The sequence below is a fragment of the Dendrobates tinctorius genome, unplaced genomic scaffold (genome assembly GCF_039654945.1).
Source record: "Dendrobates tinctorius isolate UK_male_01 unplaced genomic scaffold, ASM3965494v1 ptg000046l, whole genome shotgun sequence".
Classification (NCBI taxonomy): domain Eukaryota; kingdom Metazoa; phylum Chordata; class Amphibia; order Anura; family Dendrobatidae; genus Dendrobates; species Dendrobates tinctorius.
The window spans coordinates 38354561-38374107 of NW_027361714.1; the positions used below are offsets into that span (position 1 = coordinate 38354561).

General features: G+C 46.3%; 1 protein-coding gene across 7 annotated transcripts in view; it reads right to left on the reverse strand.

The window, feature by feature from the left end:
* Positions 1–19547, reverse strand: part of SLC18B1 (solute carrier family 18 member B1) — a 134842-nt gene that overhangs the window by 80780 nt on the left and 34515 nt on the right. For all 7 annotated transcript variants that reach the window (XM_073575836.1, XM_073575835.1, XM_073575834.1 and 4 more), the window contains exon 3: positions 18003–18098. In XM_073575836.1, the coding sequence (XP_073431937.1) occupies positions 18003–18098 (96 nt within the window). The remainder of the gene's footprint in view (positions 1–18002; positions 18099–19547) is intronic.

The following is a 19547-nucleotide window of genomic DNA, read 5'->3' on the forward strand; positions in this document are numbered from 1 at the left end:
ACCATTTCTGCTTGTGAGCACTGTTTAGGGGTGGCCAAATAGTAGGTTTATGCACCACAGCAAGCCTTTGAAGGATCCTACACCTTCAGGATCGCGGGACTCCAGAGGCACCAGCAGCTTCACATACCTGTTCGCAGCTTTGTATTGGTATTTTAGCAGCTGCTTTCTTAATCCTATGAATTTGTTTGGCAGAAACCTTCCTCATTATGCCTTTATCTGCAACAAGCCTTCTATGCTCTGTATCAGCCACAAATCTCTTCTCAGTGCAATGATCGTGTTTAAGTCTTTGTGAAATATCTAATGTTTTCATACCTCATCCAAGGCATTGCACTATTTGCCTTTTTTTTAGCAGCAAAGAGATCCTTTTTTTCCCATATTGATTGAAACCTCTTGCCTGCTTAACCCCTTCCCGACCTTTGATGACATGTAGTCTTCATGAAAGTCGGTGCCAATCCGACCCATGACGCCTATGTGGCATCATGAATTAATAGCCCCTCTGTGGGTCGGGTGACCAGAGTCACTGAAAGGTCACCCGACCCGCACATACAGGACCCTTTGTGCTTCACCCCAGGGGGGGTGGCTTAGCCCCCCCCAGGGCTACGAGCACTCTGATTGGCTGTTTCACCTTTAACAGCCAATCAGAGTGATTTGAAATATTTTACCAATGAAATTTGGTGAAAACTTGCAATCCAGCCATGGCCAATGCTGCAATAGCATTGGCCATGGCTGGGGACACCGATCACCCCCCCACACACTGACTAACGGCGCCGATAGGCCCCCCGCCACCGACTGACAGCGCAGATCGGCCCCCGTCGTCATCATCTGCTCCACCTCCCTCCGCTCCCCCTCTCACCCCCCCGGTACCTTCTATGTCCCTGTGGCCATCCCCGTGTCCCTCCCGGATACTTCATGGGCGCCGCCATCTTGCAAAATGGCGGGTGTATACGCAGTGCGCCCGTCAGATTCATTCATTAATTTTGATCACTGTGATAAACTAGTTGGGATTAGGGTTAGGGGTGTGTTGGGGTTAGGGTTGGAGTTAGAAGTGAGGGGTTTCCTCTATTTAGGCACATCAGGGGGTTTCCAAACACGACATAGCACCACCATTAATTCCAGCCAATTTTGCGTTCAAAAAGTCAAACAGTGCTCCCTCCATTCCGAGCCCCGACATGTGCCCAAACAGAGGTTTACCCCCACATATGGGGTATCAGCGTACTCAGGAAAAATTGCACAACAACTTTGGGGGTCTAATTTCTCCTGTTACCCTTGGGAAAATAAAAAATTGGGGGCTAAATAAATTATTTTTGAGGAAAAAAAATTATTTTTTATTTTCACGGCTCTGCATTATAAATTTCTGTGAAGCACTTGGGGGTTCAAAGTGCTCAACACACATCTAGATAAGTTCCTTGGGGGGGGGTCTAGTTTCCAAAATGGGGTCACTTGTGGGGGTTTCTACTGTTTAGGCACATCAGGGGCTCTGCAAACATAACATGATGCCCGAAGACCATTCCATCAAGTCGGCATTTCAAAACATCACTTCTTCCTTTCCGAGCCCCGACGTATGCCCAAACAGTGGTTCCTCCCCACATATGGGGTAACAGCACAAACTGGACAACAAATTTGGGGTCCAATTTATCTTGTTACCCTTGAGAAGATAAAAAAATAGCGGGCTAAAGAATCATTTTTAAAGGAAAAAAAAAATATATATATATTTTTTTTAATTTTCACTGCTCTGCGTTATAAACTTCTGTGAAGCACTTGGGGGTTCAAAGTGCTCACCACACATCTAGAGAAGTTCCTTAAGGGGTCTAGTTTCCAAAATGGTTTCAATTGTGTTTTTTTTTCCACTGTTTAGGCACACAGGAGGTCTCCAAACGCGACATGGTGTCCGCTAACTATTGGAGCTAATTTTACGTTTAAAAAGTCAAATGGCGTTCCTTCCCTTCCGGGCCATGCGGAGCGCCCAAACAGTGGTTTATGACCACATATGAGGTATCGGTGTACTCAGGAGAAATTGCCCAACAAATTTTAGGATCCATTTTATCCTGATGCCCATGTGAAAATGAAAAAATTGATGCTAAAAGAAAATTTTTGTTGCAAAAATTAAAATGTCCATTAATTCTTCCACATTGCTTTAGTTCCTGTGAAGCACCTGAAGGGTTAATAATCTTCTAGAATGTAATTTTGAGTAGCTTCAGGGGTGCAGTTTTTAGAATGGTGTCACTTTTGGGTATTTTCTGCCATATAGACCCCTCAAAGTGACTTCAAATATGAAGTGGTCCCTAAAAAAAAATGGTTTTGTAAATTTTGTTGTAAAAATGAGAAATCGCTGGTCAACTAACAAAAAAAAAAATTTGTTTCCAAAATTGTGCTGATGTAAAGTAGACATGTGGGAAATGTTATTTAATAACTATTTTGTGTAACATACAGTGCCTTGCGAAAGTATTCGGCCACCTGGAACTTTTCAACCTTTTCCCACATATTATGCTTCAAACAAAGATACCAAATGTACATTTTTGGTGAAGAATCAACAACAAGTGGGACACAATTGTGAAGTTGAACGAAATTTGTCGGTTATCTTAATTTTTTGTGGAACTTCAAAAACTGAAAAGTGGGACGTGCAATATTATTCGGCCCCTTTAAATTAATACTTTGTTGCATCACATTTTGCTGCGATTACAGCTGCAAGTCGCTTGGGGTAGGTGTCTATGAGTTTTGTACATCGAGAGACTGAAATTCTTGCCCATTCTTCCTTGGCAAACAGCTCGAGCTCAGTGAGGTTTGTTGGAGATCGTTTGTGAACAGCAGTTTTCAGCTCTTTCCACAGATTCTCGATTGGATTTAGGTCTGGACTTTGACTTGACCATTCTAACACCTGGATACGTTTATTTGTGAACCATTCCATTGTAGATTTTGCTTTAGGTTTGGGATCATTGTCTTGTTGGAAGACAAAACTCCGTCCCAGTCTCAGGTCTTTTGCAGACTCCTACAGGTTTTCTTTAACCCCTTCACCCCCAAGGGTGGTTTGCACGTTCATGACCGGGCCAATTTTTACAATTCTGACCACTGTACCTTTATGAGGTCATAACTCTCGAACGCTTCCATGGATCCCGGTGATTCTGACATTGTTTTCTCGTGACATATTGTACTTCATGTTAGTGGTAAAATTTCATTCAAATAACTTGCGTTTATTTGTGAGAAAAACGGAAATTTGGCGAAAATTTTGAAAATTTCGCAATTTTCCAACTTTGAATTTTTATGCCCTTAAATCACAGAGATAAGGCACACAAAAAACTTGATAACTAACATTTCCCACATGTTTACTTTACATCAGCGCAATTTTGGAACCAAAATTTTTTTTTGTTAGGAAGTTATAAGGGTTAAAAGTTGACCAGCGATTTCTCATTTTTACAACACCATTTTATTTTTAGGACCACATCACATTTGAAGCCACTTTGAGGGGTCTATATGATAGAAAATACACAAAAGTGACACCATTCTAAAAACTGCACCCCTTAAGGTGCTCAAAACCACATTCAAGAAGTTTATTAACCCTTTAGGTGCGTCACAGGAATTTTTTTGAATATTTAAAAAAAAATGAACATCTAACTTTTTTTCATAAAAAAAATACTTCAGGTTCAATTTTTTTTATTTTACCAAGGGTAACAGGAGAAATTGAACTGCAAAAGTTATTGTGCAATTTGTCCTGAGTACGCAGATACCTGATATGTGGGGGGGAACGACTGTTTCGGCGCATGGCAGAGCTCAGAATGGAAGGAGCGCCGTTTGACTTTTTCAATGCAAAATTGGCTGGAATTCAGATTGGACGCCATGTCACGTTTGGAGAGTCCCTGATGTACCTAAACAGTGGAAACCCCCTACAAGTGACCCCATTTTGGAAACTAGACCCCCCAAGGAACTTATCTAGATATGTGGTGAGAACTTTGAACCCACAAGGGCTTTACAGAAGTTTATAACGTACAGCGGTACAATTAAAAAATCATATTTTTTCCACAAAAACGATATTTTCACCCCAATTTTTATTTTCCCAAGGGTAACAGGACCCTAAAAGTTATTGTGCAATTTGTCCTGAGTACGCTGATACCCCACATGTGGGGGTAAACCACTATTTGGGCGCATGGCAGAGCTCGGAAGGGAAGCAGCGCCATTTGACGTTTTTGGCTGGAATTGAGATCGGACACCATGTCGCGTTTGGAAAACCCCTGATGTACCAAAACAGTGGAAACCCCCCACAAATGACACCATTTTGGAAACTAGACCCCCTAAGGAACTTATCTAGATGTGTGGTGAGAACTTTGAACCCCCATGGGCTTCACAGAAGTTTATAACATAAAGCCATACAATTAAAAAATCATATTTTTTAAACAAAAATGATCTTTTCACCCTCAATTCTTATTTTTCCAAGGGTAACAGGACCCTAAAAGTTATTGTGCAATTTGTCCTGAGTACGCTGATACCCCACATGTGGGGGTAAACCACTATTTGGGCGCATGGCAGAGCTCGGAAGGGAAGCAGCGCCATTTGACGTTTTTGGCTGGAATTGAGATCGGACACCATGTCGCGTTTGGAAAACCCCTGATGTACCAAAACAGTGGAAACCCCCCACAAATGACACCATTTTGGAAACTAGACCCCCTAAGGAACTTATCTAGATGTGTGGTGAGCACTTTGACCCCCCCAGTGCTTCACAGAAGTTTACAACGCCCGGGCGTGAAAATAAAAAATTCGTATTTTTTCCACAAACATGATCTTTTAGTCACCATTTTTTTATTTTCCCAAGGGTACCAGGAGAAATTGGACCCCAAAAGTTGTTGTCCAATTTGTCCTGAGTATGCTGATACCCCATATGTGGGAGAAAACTACTGTATGGGCACACGTCGGGGCTCGGAAGGGAAGTAGTGACGTTTTGGAATGCAGACTTTGATGGAATGGTCTGCGGGTGTGATATTGCCTTTGGAGAGCCCCTAATGTACCTAAACAGTGGAAACCCCCCACAAATGACACCATTTTGTAAACTAGACCCCCCAAGGAACTTATCTAGATGTGTGGTGAGCACTTTGACCCCCCCAGTGCTTCACAGAAGTTTACAACGCCCGGGCGTGAAAATAAAAAATTCGTATTTTTTCCACAAACATGATCTTTTAGTCACCATTTTTTTATTTTCCCAAGGGTACCAGGAGAAATTGGACCCCAAAAGTTGTTTTCCAATTTGTCCTGAGTACGCTGCTACCCCATATGTGGGAGAAAACTACTGTATGGGCACACGTCAGGGCTCGGAAGGGAAGTAGTGACGTTTTGGAATGCAGACTTTGATGGAATGGTCTGCGGGTGTCATGTTGCCTTTGGAGAGCCCCTAATGTACCTAAACAGTGGAAACCCCCCACAAATGACACCATTTTGTAAACTAGACCCCCCCAAGGAACTTATCTAGATGTGTGGTGAGCACTTTGACCCCCCCAGTGCTTCACAGAAGTTTACAACGCCCGGGCGTGAAAATAAAAAATTCGTATTTTTTCCACAAACATGATCTTTTAGTCACCATTTTTTTTATTTTCCCAAGGGTACCAGGAGAAATTGGACCCCAAAAGTTGTTTTCCAATTTGTCCTGAGTACGCTGCTACCCCATATGTGGGAGAAAACTACTGTATGTGCACACGTCAGGGCTCGGAAGGGAAGTAGTGACGTTTTGGAATGCAGACTTTGATGGAATGGTCTGCGGGTGTCATGTTGCCTTTGGAGAGCCCCTAATGTACCTAAACAGTGGAAACCCCCCACAAATGACACCATTTTGTAAACTAGACCCCCCAAGGAACTTATCTAGATGTGTGGTGAGCACTTTGACCCCCCCAGTGCTTCACAGAAGTTTACAACGCCCGGGCGTGAAAATAAAAAATTCGTATTTTTTCCACAAACATGATCTTTTAGTCACCATTTTTTTTATTTTCCCAAGTGTACCAGGAGAAATTGGACCCCAAAAGTTGTTGTCCAATTTGTCCTGAGTACGCTGACACCCCATATGTGGGAGAAAACTACTGTATGGACACACGTCGGGGCTCGGAAGGGAAGCAGTGACGTTTTGGAACGCAGACTTTGATGGAATGGTCTGCGGTTGTCATGTGCGTTTGGAGAGCCCCTGATGTACCTAAACTATTGAAACTCCCCACAAGTGACCCCATTTTGGACACTAGACCCCCCACGGAACTTATCTAGATGTGTGGTGAGCACTTTGAACCCCCAAGTGCTTCACAGAAGTTTATAACACTCGGACGTGAAAATAGAAAAATCATTTTTTTTCCACAAAAATGATATTTTTGCCCCCAATTTTTTATTTTCCTAAGGGTAACAGGAGAAATTGGACCCCAAAAATTGTTTTGCAATTTGTCCTGAGTAGGCTGATACCCTACATGAGGGGGTAAAACACTGTTTGGGCGCATAGCAGAGCTTGGAAGGGAAGGAGCACCATTTGACTTTTTCAACTCAGAATTGGCTGGAATTGAGATCAGACGCCATGTTGCATTTGGAGAGCCCCTGATGTGCCCAAACAGTGGAAACCCCCAATTCTAACTCCAACCCGAACCCCAACACGCCCCTAACCCTAGCCCTAACCCTAGCCCTAACCCTAGCCCTAACCCTAGCCCTAACCCTAGCCCTAGCCCTAACCCTAACCCTAGCCCTAACCCTAACCCTAGCCCTAACCCTAACCCTAACCCTAGCCCTAACCCTAACCTAACCCTACCCCAACACACCCCTAGCCCTAACCCTAGCCCTAACCCTAATGGAAAAATGGAAATAAATACATTTTTTTTGTTTTATTATTTTTCCCTAACTAAAGGGGTGATAACGGGGGGTTTGATTTACTATTTATGGCGGTTTTTATGTTTGGCGGCTGTCGCACGCTAAAAGACGCTTTTTATTGTAAAAATAGTTTTTGCATCACCACATATTGAGAGCTATAATTTTTCCGTATTTTGACCCACCGAGTCATGTGAGGTCTTATTTTTTGCGGGACGAGTTGACGTTTTTATTGGTACCATTTTCGGGCACGTGAAATTTTTTGATCGCTTTTTATTCCGATTTTTGGGACGCAGAATGAACAAAAACCAGCGTTTCATGAATTTCTTTTGGGGGGGGTGCGTTTACACCGTTCCGCGTACGGTAAAATTGATAAAGCGCTTTTATTCTTCGGGTCAGTACGGTTACAGCGATACCTCATTTAGGTCTTTTTTTATGTTTTTGTCGGTTTTATGCAATGAAAACTATTTTATATAAAAAATAATTATTTTTGCATCGCTTTATTCTGCGAGTTATAACTTTTTTATTTTTTTGCTGATGATGCTGTGTGGCGGCTTGTTTTTTGCGGGACAAGATGACGTTTTCAGCGGTACCATGGATATTTATATGCGTCTTTTTGATCTCGCGTTATTGCACTTTTTGTTTGGCGGTATGATAATAAATCATTATTTTTTGCTTCGTTTTTTATTTTTATTTTTTAAGGGGTTCGCTAAAGGGGTTAACTAATGGGACAGTTTTATAGGGCAGGTCGTTACGGACGCGGCGATACCTAATATGTGTACATTTATTGTTTTTTTTTTTTATTATTTTAAAAAAATGAATTTATTGGGGAATATTTTTTTTTTTTTTTACTAATTTATTTGGCGATTTTTTTTAATTTATTTTTACACTTTTTTTTTAATTTTTTTTTACTTTATTACATAGTCCCAGGTGGGACATCACTGTCCTGTGACAGATCGCTGATCTGTCACATCACAGATCACTGTGACAGATCAGCAATCTGTCACAGGCAGTGGACAAGGCTTCCTCATGCCTGCGCTTTGCAGGCACTGAGGAAGCCAGCTTCCCCAGGCCCCCGAAGGCCCCCGTCGCCATCTTGGATTCGGGGGCCTGGAGGATAGGAGTCCCCCGCAGCAGCGCTGCACATTGCGCTGCCGTGGGGGGCTCAGGGAAGCACGGAGGGAGCCCCCTCCCTGCCGATGCTTCCCTTTAACTCCCGGTACACCGCGATCGCGTTTGATCGCGGTGTGCAAGGGGTTAATGTGTCGGGGGCGGTCCGTGACCGCCCCTGACACATTGTGCCGGGTGTCAGCTGTGATAATCAGCTGACACCCGGCCGCGATCAGCGGCGCTCACCACGTGGGCGCCGCTGATCGCGGTAGACGTACTATCCCGTCCCCGGTCATACGGGCCCGGGTACCGTGGACGGGATAGTACGTCTCATGTCAGGAAGGGGTTAAGAAGGGTCCTGTATTTGGCTCCATCCATCTTCCCCCATCGATTTTAATCATCTTCCCTGTCCCTGCTGAAGAAAAGCAGCTCCAAACCATGATGCTGCCACCACCATGTTGGACAGTGGGGATGGTGTGTACAGGGTGATGAGCTGTGTTGCCTTTACGCCAAACATATTGTTTGGCATTGTTGCCAAAAAGTTCGATTTTGGTTTCATCTGATCAGAGCACCTTCTTCCACATGTTTGCTGTGTCTCCCAGGTGGCTTGTTGCAAACTCTAAACCACACTTTTTATGGATATCTTTGAGAAATGGCTTTCTTCTTGCCACTCTTCCATAAAGGCCAGATTTGTGCAGTGTATGACTGATTGTTGTCCTATGGACAGACTGTCCCACCTCAGCTGTAGATCTCTGCAGTTCATCCAGAGTGATCATGGGCCTCTTGACTGCATCTCTGATCAGTCTTCTCCTTGTTTGAGATGAAAATATAGAGGGAGGGCCAGGTCTTGGTAGATTTGCGGTGGTATGATACTTCTTCCATTTCAATATGATCGCTTGCACAGTGCTCCTTGGGATGTTTAAAGTTTTGGATCCAAATCCAGCTTTAAACTTCTCCACAACAGTATCACGGACCTGCCTGTTGTGTTCCTTGGTCTTCATGATGCTCTCTGTGCTTCAAACAGAACCCTGAAATTATCACAGAGCAGGTGCATTTATACGGAGACTTGATTACACATAGGTGGATTATATTTATCATCATTAGTTATTTAGGACAACATTGGATCATTCAGAGATCCACAATGAACTTCTGGAGTGAGTTTGATGCACTGAAATTAAAGGGGCTGAATAATATTGCACGCCCCACTTTTCAGTTTTTGAATTTCCACAAAAATTTGAAATAACCAACAAATTTCATTCAACTTCACAATTATGTCCCACTTGTTGATTCTTCACCAAAAACTTACATTTGGTATCTTTATGCTTGAAGCATGATATGGGGGAAAAAGGTTGAAAAGTTCCAGGGGGCCGAATACTTTCGCAAGGCACTGTAACTCTCTGGTTTAACAGAATAAAAATTCAAAATTTGAAAATTGTGAAATTTTCAATATTTTCGCCAAATTTCCGTTTTTTTCACAAATAAATGCAAAAATTAATCGACCTAAATTTACCATTAACATGAAACCCAATCCATCACAAAAAAACAATCTCAGAATCGCTAGGATCCGTTGAAGCGTTCCTGAGTTATTACCTCAAAGTGACACTGGTCAGAATTGCAAAAAATGGCAGGTCATGAAGGTCAAAATAGGCTAGGTCATGAAGGGGTTAATGTAGAACATCCTTCTTAAGTAGTTTTCCTTTAATTGGACTCACCTGGCAAACTAATTATCACAGGTGTTTGCGATTGATTTCAGTGATCCAAAGACCCCTCTAGACAAGATCACCCATGAGTTTATTTGAAAAACAAAAAATTTCAAATTTATGACATTTTATTCCAATTTGCATAATAATTTGGAATGCAGTGTAGAAGCAGAGATAAAACTAGTGAAAGAGGGTAATGTAACTTTTGGATGTAACTGAACATTGGGCCTCAAGAGGCAGAGTTATTTTAGGACGCTAGCCACCTCAGTCCAACAATACAAAATTTGCCAACCAATTACTTTGTGAAGAGAACGCATAGACATCAAAGCACCTACCGTACTTTATCTTTCCAGCAGGTCAATCTGGCTATGGACCACAAAATGCCTGTAGTTTGCACTGCTGTGTGGGAACTAGACTATGTAAGAATTTTAAGTTTTATAGTATTGCCACAAATGGTCGACATGTTGCATGAGGTCACTGTTACTACTGTGAGCCCTTTGGGACACTAATAATTTTGAAAGTTCTGCCTTGGCACAACAAATATTTTAGGGCCGATAGGAGCACTTTCCTTAGCTAAGTTACTTTGGGGGACTAATACTATTAAGCTGACGTTGCTTGGCACTTTAGGGATGCTCTAGTTAAGTTACCGTAATTATTTTAGGGGACACCATGTGAGCACTTATCTTTAGGGCAAGCTGATAGGCACTATAGGGGCATTCTGGTTGTACAATTAATTCCATTACTTAGCCTTACTAAATAAAGAGAAAATATGCAGAGTGCAATTATTTTTTAACTTGCTACAGTTACTTGTGAGGTGCGTGAGCGGTACACAGCTGTTTTCTGTGGGGAGCAGCATGTGGAAGCCATTACAGTGGAGGACAATGTGCTTACAACTATTTCAGCAGCACCATCTGCTTAGAGGTCACTATTATTTCAGCAATAATGCCTCTAGGGGTACTAAGCGCCACAGTAATAGCTTTAGCAGTAGTATGACACCTGCAGGGCATCAGGATGAGGAGTTTGTGGTCTAGAAGGATCGAGGAACCAGGACTGCTTAAGGCAAGTTGTGGTTGGATGAAGCATTCCATCTGGCACACAATACCAGGACTACAGTACATAGGAAAACTCAGATTATATTTTACTATTCATTTTTACACTTGTATTACAGTCCCATGCTCAACCATCAAGAGTGGTTGGTAAAGAAATTGTCATGTTACTACAAACGGATCATCAAAGCAACTGCTTTATGTTTCTGGTCTTTCCTGCTGTTATAATCTCAGTTATATTAATGCTTCATGTAGGCTAGCTACACATGATCTTTTATCGTGCAAATGCTATAACTGCAGGCACAGACCTGATCATACATAAATAATTGTTGGAATCGCTTCATCCGGACACATTGAAACATGGATTATTGTGAGTACTCACCGTAAAATCCTTTTCTCCGAGACGCTCATTGGGGGATACAGGTACTGTGGGTGTATGCTACAGCCATCTGGAGGCTGACACTAGGCAAACAACACAAGGTTAGCTCCTCCCCCGCCGTATACACCCTCGCCCTGATTGCGGGCGGAAGCCAGTTTAGTGTAAAAGCAGTAGAACAACAACAATCAGCCTTAATGCAGTAAACAATATGTCTGGCAAGGGACCACCCTGATACTTACGAAAAAAAAGGCACATTAATTAAATAAACACGAGCCAACCGGCTGACAGGGTGGGTGCTGTGTCCCCCCAATGAGCGTCTCGGAGAAAAGGATTTTTTGGTGAGTACTCACAAATATCCATGTTTCTCCTTCGTCTCATTGGGGGACACAGGTACTGTGGGACGTCCTAAAGCAGTCTCTGGGTGGGAGATTGACTCACCGATCCAAGCTGCATGCACCTCTTTTGTTCAAAGGTGCGCCACTGCTGCTTGGAGTATCCTTCTACACAGGCTCGCATCCGCCGAAGCCTGAGTATGGATACTGTAATGTTTAGTAAATGTGTGCAGGCTGGACCAGGTTGCTGCCTTGCATACCTGTTCCGCCGAGGCCTGATGCCGAAGCGTCCAAGAGGCGCCCATTGCCCGAGTAGAATGCGCTTTGATCCCTGCTGGAACTGACGCACCTCTGATATGATAGGCCTCCTGAATAGCTAAACGGATACATATGGCTATGGTCGCCTTTGAGGCCGCGAGCCCCCTCCTGCACCCCTCAGGGAGCACGAACAGCGTATCCGTCTGGCGAAAAGGTGCCGTCCGCGACACGTACCTCCTGAGTGCTCTCACCAGGTCTAAGGTGTGAAGAGCTTTCTCTACGCGATGCACCGGTGCCGGACAGAATGAAGGCAAGACAATATCCTCATTGATGTCAAAAGAGGACATCATCTTCGGAAGAAAGGGGGGAGCTGGTCTAAGCACCACCTTATCCTTGTGGAAAACGAGAAAAGGTGCTCGGCAAGATAGGTGAGTTTCGGAGTTGGCGGCCCTAACGGAGGTAATGGCTACCAAAAATACCACCTTCCAAGAAAGGAACGATAAGGAAATATCCTGCAGCGGCTCGAAGAGCGCTTCCTGCAGAACGCTCAGGACCAGGTTAAGATCCCAGGTGTCCATCGGCGCATTATAGGGGGGTACTAGATGAGAGACTCCCTGGATGAAGGTCTTAACCTGCATATTAGTAGCAATCTTTCATTGGAACAGGACAGACAGCGCCGATATCTGTCTCCTAAGGGAGCTCGGGGCCAGCCCCGAGTCTAGGCCTGATTGAAGAAAGGCCAAGGTGTTGGGAATAGAGAACGTCAGGGGCGAATGACCCCGCTCTCGACACCAAGTGAAGAAAATTTTCCAGGTGTGATGGTAAATTCTCGCTGAGGTCGGTTTCCTGGCGCTAACCATTGTGGCGACCACCTCACGCTCAAAACCTGCTTGAGTTAGAATCCAAGATTTAACGGCCATGCCCTCAAACACAGGGCCCCTGAGTTCGGGTGGAAGATCGGTCCCTGGTGCAGTAGATCTGGGCGCTCTGGTAGTCGCCATGGGACGTCGGTGAGCAGCTGCACAAGATCTGCGTACCACGCCCGTCGGGGCCAGTCTGGTGCCAGCAGAATTGCTGGGACCCCCTCTGCTTTGATCTTCCTGATGACCCTCGGAAGCAATGGCAACGGAGGAAACAGATATGGAAGGTGAAACTGGTTCCATGGTAAGACAAACGCATCCACCCCGAACGCTCGTGGGTCTCGTGACCGAGCGACGAACACAGGCACCTTGGTGTTCGTTCTGGACGCCATCAGGTCCACATCCAGTGTTCCCCACCGTTGGCAAATTTGCTGGAAGACCTCGGGGTGCAGGGCCCATTCCCCAGCCACGACCTCTTGTCGGCTGATGAAGTCCGCTGCCCAATTTTCTACGCCTGGGATGTAGACTGCCGAAATTATCGACTGGTTCTTCTCGGCCCAATGAAACACCTGTGCCATCTCGCGCATGGTTGCCCTGCTGCGTGTGCCCCCGATGATTTACGTAAGCCACAGCTGTGGCGTTGTCTGACTGTATCCGAATGGGCCGGCCTGCTAGGAGGTACTGGAAATGCTGCAGCGCCTGCCAGATCGCTCGTATTTCCAACAAGTTTATCGGAAGACGAGCTTCCTGTTGCGACCACTGGCCTTGTGCCGTGTGGTAGCGAAAAACCGCTCCCCAGCCGAGGAGACTGGAGTCGGTCGTGACCACTAGCCAGTGGTCTGGGGGAAACGGCTTTCCCTGAAGAAGGGAGGATCTGGTCGTCCACCACTCCAGCGATTGCCTGACCTGAGAGGCTAGCCGGCACCGCTGATCGAGGGTGAACGGATTCTTGTCCCAGACTGACAAGAGAGCGTGCTGTAGGGGTCGAAGATGAAATTGAGCAAACGGAATTGCTTCCATTGCTGCCACCATCTTCCCCAGTATCCTCATACCAAACCGAATGGTGTGAGTGACCGGCTGCTGGAGCTTCAGGACTCCCTGTCGGAGCGCTAGGGCCTTGTTTTGAGGGAGACTTACCAACCCTTGGGAGGTATCGAAGACCATTCCAAGAAAAACAATCCTCCGAGCTGGGACCAGAGATGATTTCTTCCTGTTGACCAACCAACCTAAGCGGGAGAGTGTATCCAGTGTAATGCTGACATTCTCCTTGCACGCCTGAAACGAGGGACCCTTCACCAAGAGGTCGTCCAAATATGGCAAGACGACTATGCTCCTCGAGTGTAAGATGGCCATCACAACTGCCATTACCTTCGTGAACACTCTGGGGGCGGTGGCTATCCAGAATGGGAGTGCTGCGAATTGAAAATGTCGCCCATTCATGGCGAACCGAAGAAACTTTCGATGCGGAGGAAAAATGGGAACGTGCAGGTAAGCATCCTGAATGTCGATCGAGGCTAAGTATTCTCCCTGCTCCATGGCTGCTATAACAGAACGGAGAGATTCCATCCTGAAATGTTTGACTCTGATGAACCTGTTTAAGAGCTTCAGGTCCAAAACTGGTCTGATCATCCCGTCTTTTTTGGGGACCGCGAACAGATTGGAATAAAAACCTTGAGCTTTTTCGTGCTCTGGTACGGGAACAATACCTCCGTTGTCTAGGAGTGAATCGATGGCCCCTAGCAGCGCTTTTGCCCAAGACTCCACCTTGGGAAGTCGGGAGGGAAAAATCCATGTTGGAGGGTACCTAATGAACTCTATCTTGTACCCTGAAGTCACCAGTTCTACCACCCATAAGCCGTGTGCTACCTCGGCCCAGATATGGCGAAAAAGGAGCAGGCGGCCCCCCACCCTGCTGCTGTTGCCTACCAAAGGCTCCGAGTCATTTGGCTGTGGGCCTCTGGGTCCTGGCTCCTCTCGACCTAGGCTGGCGAGCGTGCATCCTTCCCACCGGTATGGGTCTATATGAGACCTGTCGCTCCCTATCCTGGTTGAAGCGAGGTGGGCTGGTCGAACTGGCTGCTGCCATCCATCCGATGTTGCGAAAAGCTCGAAAACGTGTCGTGACCTGACGAAAAGGCTGTTTCGCCTTTTGCTGCGGGAGGAAGCTACTTTTCCCTCCTGTCGCATAGGAGATGAGCCGATCCAACTTCTCCCCGAACAGGCGGCCTCCCTGACAGGGCAAGGAAGTCAAGGACTTCTTGGAAATTGAATCGGCTCGCCAAGTTCTCAACCAGAGGGCTCTCTTAATAGCCATCGCGTTAGCGGCCGCAAATGCTGCACAATTAGCCGCATCCAAAGACGCATTAATTAAGTAGTCTCCAGCCATAGCAATCTGACTTGCGCCCTCAGACACCTCCACAGGTAGTCCTCTATCCTGCAAGGCATTATTCAAAGACTCTGACCATGACATCATGGCCTTGGCTACCCACGTCGCCACGAACGAAGGGGCGAGCGCCGAACCTGATGCCTCGAAAATTGATCGCGCCAAACCCTCTATGAGCCGATCCGTGGGGTCCTTAATGGACGAGCCACTAGGCACCGACAACAAGGACTTCGAGGCCAGGCGTGATACTGGCGGGTCCACCACTGGGGATTCTGCCCATTTCTTACAGAGTTCCGGGGCAAATGGGTATCTCGCCTCTATAGGTTTCTGACCCGAGAAGCTCTTGTCTGGGCGTTCTCTGTGGTGCTGCACTATATCCTCAAATTCTGGGTGAGTGCCAAATACTCTATGCGGGTGCTTGACCCGCTTAAAGGCTACCTTATGGCTCGCGGCCAAGGTAGCATCATCTTCGATCCCCAGGGTTTGATTGACAGCTTCAATGAGGCTGTCCACTGTCTCCCGGCTTCCCGGGGTACCTAGATCAAGTGGCTCGTCTGAGTCACGATCCAAACTCTGCCCGCTCCCGCTCGCTGGTGAAAGGGAGCGTGATGCTGAACTACCTGATGCCGAGGCACCGGATAAGCCGGGAGACCTCGTATGGGTTCGTTTCCTTCGCCTCTGTCTGGCATGGGAACGGCCCCTGCAGGCCGGAGGTTCCTGTGAGGTGGAGGACCCTTCCCAGATAAGCGAGCCACTATCCTTGCCTCCCTTTGGGGCGTGAAGGGACTCGATCGCCTTTGTAAGCGAAGCCATAGACTGGGATAATGATAGCGCCCATTCCGGAGGATTCGTTTCTCTGGATTGAGTCACTGAGGGAGGCTCCTGGGCGCGTTCGTAGTCGCAGGCCTCGCACACTTTGGCGCTCTGCGCTCGTGGAAACGGGGCCTTACAAGAAGTGCATGCAGCGTAGAGAAAAGTGTGCGTCTTCCCTTTCCCGGCCATATTGAGCCTGCTAGGCGTTTTATATATCCAAACCAAAAAAATGCTTTTTTTTTTCTATATGGGAGGGGAGGGGTGGGGGAGGAGAGGCCCCCTTGCTGTTTTAGTGGTCTCCGCAGCCTGCACTTACCCGACCTGTGCCCCCCGACTGCATGCCCGACCTTCTGTATCTCCGTGGGGTAAGCCGACCTCTTCCCTGGTCGCGGCCTACCCCGCACTAAAGCCGGGGCCTGGATTTATCCGGCGCCCGCCCAGCGCTCCAAGGGGCGGGCCACCGGAAGTGACGCATCGCGCCGATGGCGGTACATCCGCCGCGGCCTACCGGTGGCGAAAAAACGGGGGCTAAATTTTTCTCCCCCCGCCCGCTGTGCCGTGAAATGCTGCGGCGGCAGCGGTGCGCCGCGGCCCTGGGGAGACGCACACTGCTGCCTGCCACTGCTGCCCAGGAGCCCCCCGCACCTTGAGTCGCTGAACACAGGATCCAGGTAGGCCCTTTAGGGCGACCAGGGAGCGGGGGCTGGTGAAGGGATCCTTCAGCCGAGGAGAGGGACCGTCCGCCTCCTTGCAGCACCTTCGTCTTGCGTTGGTGGAGCAGTGGGAGTCGCTCGGACCGTCTTGTGCCTCTGAATAGCCCATAGTTTCTCTACCAAGGGGTGGTCAGGGCTAGGTCCGGCATCATGTCCCACATCGCGGGAAAGGATACGTGGAGACGACACTCGCACGTGCTCGCCCGTTGCTGGTTTGGGGAAATCGGACCCTTTCAATAGGATCCGTTGCCCCCTGTCTCTTCTTCTTAGAAAAAATAAAGAAAAGAAAGTTCTGGGGAAAATGCCCAGATTTGTCCCACGTCGCGGGAAAGGATACGTGGAGACGACACTCACACGTGCTCGCCCGTTGATGGTTTGGGGAAATCGGACCCTTTCAATAGGATCCGTTGCCCCTGTCTAATCTTCATGGACAAAAAAAAAAAGTCTGGAGAAAAAGGACCAGACGTGTGCCTCCATAGACACTAAGCAAAAAAACTGGCTTCCGCCCGCAATCAGGGCGAGGGTGTATACGGCGGGGGAGGAGCTAACCTTGTGTTGTTTGCCTAGTGTCAGCCTCCAGATGGCGGTAGCATACACCCACAGTACCTGTGTCCCCCAATGAGACGAAGGAGAAAAACAAAACTACTACCAGTAATTATGATATCATTTTTTAATTTAAATGTTGATGAGAAAAGAGAGAGAGAGACAGAGAAAAGAGAGAGAGAGAAAAGAGAGAGAGAGAAAAGAGAGAGAGAGAAAAGAGAGAGAGAGAAAAGAGAGAGAGAGAAAAGAGAGAGAGAGAGAAAAGAGAGAGAGAGAGAAAAGAGAGAGAAAAGAGAGAGAGAGAGAGAAAAGAGAGAGAGAGAAAAGAGAGAGAGAGAAAAGAGAGAGAGAGAAAAGAGAGAGAGAGAAAAGAGAGAGAGAGAAAAGAGAGAGAGAGAAAAGAGAGAGAGAGAAAAGAGAGAGAGAGAAAAGAGAGAGAGAGAAAAGAGAGAGAGAGAAAAGAGAGAGAGAGAAAAGAGAGAGAGAGAAAAGAGAGAGAGAGAAAAGAGAGAGAGAGAAAAGAGAGAGAGAGAAAAGAGAGAGAGAGAAAAGAGAGAGAGAGAAAAGAGAGAGAGAGAAAAGAGAGAGAGAAAAGAGAGAGAGAAAAGAGAGAGAGAAAAGAGAGAGAGAGAAAAGAGAGAGAAAAGAGAGAGAGAGAAAAGAGAGAGAGAGAAAAGAGAGAGAGAGAAAAGAGAGAGAAAAGAGAGAAAAGAGAGAGAGAAAAAGAGAGAGAGAAAAGAGAGAGAGAAAAAGAGAGAGAGAAAAAGAGAGAGAAAAGAGAGAGAGAGAGAAAAGAGAGAGAGAGAGAAAAGAGAGAGAGAAAAGAGAGAGAGAGAGAAAAGAGAGAGAGAGAGAAAAGAGAGAGAAAAAAGAGAGAGAGAGAAAAAAGAGAGAGAGAGAAAAAAGAGACAGAGAGAAAAAAAGAGAGAGAGAGAAAAGAGAGAGAGAGAAAAGAGACTTGGGTTTAGAACACCCCTTTATGTTATGGTTATCTGACCAAAAAACCTAAAAATAAATTACATATTAAGTAAGGATAAGAAAGACATACTCACATACTTCCCTAGTATCAATGAGCTTAAAAAATAGAACAATGCAAAGCAGCCAAATATCAATCCAATCACTGTGTTACTAACACCTTTCTTTGTTGCCTAGAAAAAGGAGAAACAAAATATGAGTATCGTAAAGGAAAAAAAACGGATTACTTACCGGTAATACTCTTTTGTAGAGTCCACGACAGCACCCACAGAGAGGGGATCCACCCCAGGAACAGGAAACCTACAGAGAGATAAATGGGGTCGGTCCCCCTCGCTCCCTCAGTTTGGATTACAGAGAACCAAGAGGAACCGCCATACATGTTTTAGTCAATTTGGTAGCCAAATAGTTGACCCTTATAAACTATCTATTGCTCTACAACCTAAGAAATACCTTATCTTTTCTCTTTTTTTTTTTTCTCCCCCACCACCAAGGAGAACCATGTGTGAGTCCTAAATTAAGGGAGGGAAGTGAACGGGTGCTGTCGTGGACTCTACAAAAGAGTATTACCGGTAAGTAATCAGGTTTTTTCTCTTCGCCACGACAGCACCCACTGAGACTTTCAGAGATAGTCATTTGGGAGGGTACACCGTGCTAAGGACTGCTCTACCGAAGTTTAAGTCGTCAGAGGATGATAAGTCTAGTCTATAATGGTTATAAAATGTAGATGGAGAAGACCAAGTTGCAGCCTTACATATTAGCTCAATTGGAACGCCTGCTCTCTCTGCCCAGGAGGATGATATGGCTCGGGTAGAATGCGCTTTTACTCCCTGTGGAAGGTCTTCTCCCATTGCTGAATATGCCACCGCGATCGCATCTCTGATCCACCTGGACAGCGTGCTTTTCGTCACTCCAGACCCTTTCTTGTTACCCTGAAAGGAAACAAAAAGAGACCTACTCTGCCTCCAGGGGCTGGTTCTATCTAAGTAGGTTAGGACTGCTCTTCTGACATCTAGTGTCTGAAATCTAGCTTCTTCTGGTGTCCCTGGGCTCTCATAGAAGGAGGGAAGGCAGACCTCTTGGGCTCTAGGAAATTTAGTAGCACTCTTGGGGAGATAGGACGGGTCTGTTTTTAACACCAGTTTGTCGTGACTCACTGACAGGAATGGGGGATCTACCGATAGTGCCTGGAGATCCCCTACCCTTCTCGCCGAGACCAGGGCTACCAGTAGGGCAGTTTTAAATGAAAGGTATTTTAATGATGCCAGGTGCATAGGTTCAAAAGGGGCCTGAGTTAATGCATCTAAGACCAAGTTAAGGTCCCACGTAGGCACCTGAGGGATGTGGACTGGAGTTGCCCTCTGACAAGCTGAAATAAACCGGGCTACCCATCTATTGCCTGCCACATTATGATTATATAAGCCCCTAGAGCAGATACGTGAACTTTCAGAGTGTTAACCGAGAGTCCTAGCTCACGGCCCCTCTGCAGGAATTCTAGAATAGCCCTAATGGGTACCTCACTGGAGAGCTTTGCGGTGTGAAAGGTTAAGAATTTCTTCCATATTTTTACGTAAATTTTTGTTGTGGACTCCTTTCTACTCTCTAGTAGCGTATTAACAAGATTA